Source organism: Panicum virgatum, chromosome 3N, assembly GCF_016808335.1.
Source record: "Panicum virgatum strain AP13 chromosome 3N, P.virgatum_v5, whole genome shotgun sequence".
NCBI classification, from domain to species: domain Eukaryota; kingdom Viridiplantae; phylum Streptophyta; class Magnoliopsida; order Poales; family Poaceae; genus Panicum; species Panicum virgatum.
The window spans coordinates 4288372-4292346 of record NC_053147.1 but is presented as its reverse complement, the minus strand read 5'-3'; the positions used below and the strand labels follow the sequence as shown (position 1 = coordinate 4292346).

The 3975-nt window shown below is 43.7% G+C and overlaps 1 protein-coding gene across 1 annotated transcript; it reads right to left on the bottom strand.

The window, feature by feature from the left end:
• Window positions 1–200: 200 nt before the first annotated feature.
• Window positions 201–2833, bottom strand: LOC120666681 (G-type lectin S-receptor-like serine/threonine-protein kinase At2g19130). The gene is made up of 2 exons (XM_039946585.1): window positions 2704–2833; window positions 201–1999 (listed from the first exon to the last, which is right to left on the bottom strand). Exons 1-2 carry the CDS (start codon window positions 2708–2710, stop codon window positions 420–422), a joined length of 1587 nt encoding a protein of 528 aa, XP_039802519.1. The 5' UTR covers window positions 2711–2833; the 3' UTR covers window positions 201–419.
• Between the last annotated feature and the right edge of the window lie 1142 nt (window positions 2834–3975).

Sequence of the window (3975 nt, the reverse complement as noted above, 5' to 3'; positions counted from 1 at the left end):
CCGGTGTAACCCAGGCCGGCAGTTGCGCCATGGGAGACACCATTAGCAATTCATCAGCCGCCAGGTCGCTTGTGTGATTTTTTTCAGATGAAGGAAACCGGCCTCACTCATCCAGGATGGATGGTCACAGCCAAAGTTACTCTAAAAGAGTAGCACTTAGACTACACTCTTCGAAACAGAGACACAGATTCAGGACTACCAATACACACTGACGACCTCAGCAACGATCCACACAGCAACACTGAACATAACAAACCAACAAGATCAGCAAAACACGGCTACATCTGAATTCTCCTTCTAAAATTACAAAAGCATATGTGGTAGAAAAGCACCAAATTTATTCAAAACTACAAGGCAAGGACACAAACAATGCTTCCATGGATACTGTAATCGATATATTTCTCTTGGCTAAAAGGGGGTTAGCAGCAAGTGGAATAATTTGAGCTTCCAGCGATAGTTTGAAGCAGCCTTGGCATTGGGGGTATGTTGACTTCAAGTAGACCCTCCAGGATCTGAACTACCTCACCCATTGTTGGCCGATCAAACTCATCATCTTGAATGCACCAACATGCAACCTTGCAGGCTATTTCAGCCTCCTTCAAATTCACTTCGCCACACAATCTGTTGTCCAGCAAGCTCCTAACATCTCCGCCGATGATCTCCCGTGCAACATGTACGGGGTAATAGATGTCATGATTGCTACCACAAGAACACGAAACACTTGAGTTCCTCTTTCCAGATACAATTTCCAGTAAGACCATCCCATAGGCATAAACATCTACTTTTGGTGTAATAGCCACTCCGCTGATCCACTCCGGTGCAAGGTATCCTATAGTTCCTCTCATAGTAGTTATGACTCGGCTAAAATCTCTTCCCAAAAACTTGGCCAGCCCAAAATCTGCAATTTTTGGAACATATGAATCGTTAAGAAGAATGTTTTCTGGCTTGATGTCACAGTGTATGATGCACTCTCGGCATTTCTCATGCAAGTAGGCCAATCCTCTAGCAACTCCCAAAGCTATTTGATACCTATTACTCCATGTTAGTACTGTAGCATGACTTTGGAAAAGATGGGTAGCAAGAGATCCATTTGGCATGTACTCATAAACAAGTAACCTTCTAGCACCTTCACAACAAAAACCAATTAATTTGACTAAATTGATATGCTGGATGATTCCAATCGAGCTGACTTCAGCTCTAAATTGCTTCTCTCCATGATAAGCATGTTGATCAAGCTTCTTCACAGCTATGGCTATCGATTTATTCAGAAACCCCTTGAATACAGAACCAAACCCACCTTCCCCTATCTTCTCTGAGAAATTTTTAGTTCCAAGTTCCAAAGCATTATATGGGAATGCGATAATTCCGTTGCAATCTTGAGCAGTATTTGATATATGAACGAAACTCCTTTTGTTTCTGCGAATCATTATTAGCATGGCGAATGCAAAGAGACCTATAGCAGCGACACTTGTGCCAGTGGCAATTGCAATAATAAACACTCTTTTGTTTTTCTCTAAACCTTGAATATCCTTAGCAGCAAGGCGAAGGTAAAGAGTCTCTCCATTTGAATTTCCAATGCTACTACACTGTATTTGCCTTATGTTCAACAATTCTCCATGCCAAACAGAGCATGTACTGTTGCTGAAGGAATATGCAGTGCAAGAGCAATTATCCAAGCAGACCTGAGCACAGACACCTATGCTTTGAGCATCTTCTATTCTGCGCATAGTTTGAGCCAAACTAACACATGGTAAAGTTAAGAACTTGTCTGTGGATCTTGTTGAGCGTCCCTTTGTAATGCAATCTAGTGGAGTATTCCTAATGCATCCTCCTGTTCGATCATCTAGCTCCCAATCCTCAGGGGATCTTACGGAGAACCCCTTTGTACAAGTGCAGGAAGGAAGGGCATCATCATTGCAAACTGCAAAAGGCCCACAGACTGCATACACATCGCATTGAGCTCTTGGTTGCGAGTACACCAATATCCAATCCTGTGAACCTTCAGTCCAAACAAATATCTTTACTTGACCAGAGACATCCAAGTTATAATAAACAGTTGCCGTTTCTTCTAGTATTGTGTATGTGTAGTACTTCTCATAGGCATTCATCACTAGTGACTCATTGCCAGCGTTCAGTGCCGTTTCTGGTAGTGAGGCAAATTGATGGCCATCCCACACCCCAGTAGACCAATATTGTGCAGTGGAATTCTGTTTTGTTAGGACAATTTGGTTAACACCAGTAGGGTCTAGCTCCTCACAATACACACCAGTAGCTGGGCTAATTGAGTTTTTCCTAGAAAAAAGACGGAGATTTAGACCAGTGATGTTGTCCCATCCAAGCTTCATTTCAGGTAAAAATGTATCCGTTGGGTGGTCAAAACTCTGCCATAAAGTGTGCGACGAGTTTGAGGCATTTCTGAGGACAAAGTTTCCGCTATCCAGGAGCATGACAACGGTATTGTTTCTTGTCATCTTGGCTTGGGTAGACCAGATAACGGAGTTGGTTGGTTGGTTTAAGACGACAAGGTTACCGTCATGGGAGATTTTGAGCTCTAGTGATGAGGTGGGGCTCCTGAAGGGGTCATCCCTGTTTGCTACCCATGCTTGAGTAAATTTGGGGACTCTATTGAACCATATGCCAAGGTACCAGTTGCTAGTGTTTTGGGATGAGTTGTTGCCCACCTCGAAGAAGCCAAGCGCGTACCTGCCATTTTTGGAGACAAGCTTGTCCCTAATGGAGAGTGCTTGGCCGGCTAAGATGGTATCCGTCGTGGCATAACTTGCAGCAGGGATGTACAGGGAGAGCAGTAGTACCATGGAGATGTGGAGATAAAGCATGGTGATGAACAAATTAAGGGAAATCTTGCATACAAAGATGAGGGAGAGCTGATCAAGATGACTTAGCAATGAGATGCTCATTTCTATGTCTGGATTTATATAAGAAATAAAACCGCACTGAGGTGCAAACGTATCAGGAGAACCACAACTTTAGTCTTCTAAAAACGTACACATCCAGATGGTGATCTGTGTAATAAGATCTAGATGTGTTGAACTGAGCAACGTCTAGGCCACGGCAATGACACGTTCAAACCCAATATCTATTTTAATTTTTTTCCTCTTTCATTTTTTCATCATGCCGTAGTCTCAAATGGATTAATTCTGATATAAATTCTGAAAAAAATTAAGGCGGAATGTTAAATTTAGATGGCTCAAAATTCCGACACAACTATACAGAAGTTAAAAATGCTATAAAATCCTTGACTTGCATTTGATAAATTAAGATGTCTCACGACCGTTAGATTAATTCTGGCCATCCTGGATTTCAGCTTGTCCAATCGGTCAACATCAGTGCTGACTTCGCGGCTGTAACTTCCTGTGGCCGGCAAGAGATTTGCAGGAGTGCAGGACTGACTGATGACATATGAATGCTAGTCAATTCCGAAAGAAAGTGTTGGGGATGAGAGTCCGCTAAGCAGTAGAGGGAGCAAGTGTCAATAGCTCAAGAGAGAGTCCTTCTTTTGACCTCTTGGGTCAGCTATATATATAGGAGGGGAGAAGGTGGCAATTTGCTCCCGGCCCCTTGACAAATACAACATTAATAAATAGGCCCTTGGGCCATCACATGAGGCTCATTTACAACATGGGTTGGGCCATTCCCCCAACAGTAGCCCCTCAGCTACTTTGGTTTGATGGGTACAGCAAAGCATAATAGCTGAATATACAAGGAGTGGCCCAAAACCATCTATGACTTCAGAGCCTTGGATCCCAGGCGCTCTCACCATTCGCGCCTGATGAATCTCATCGTATCTTCGGATCACACTTCGTCGTTGCCGAAATAGAAAAGCGAGCCCAGTCGAATTGTGTCGACAAGGGCAAAAGCCGGATGAGTCTCGTCGCATCTTCGGATCACTCTTCGTCTTCGCCGAGGTAGAAAAGCGAGCCGGAGTCGCCGTCGCGGAAGTCGAAGGCGAGCCCC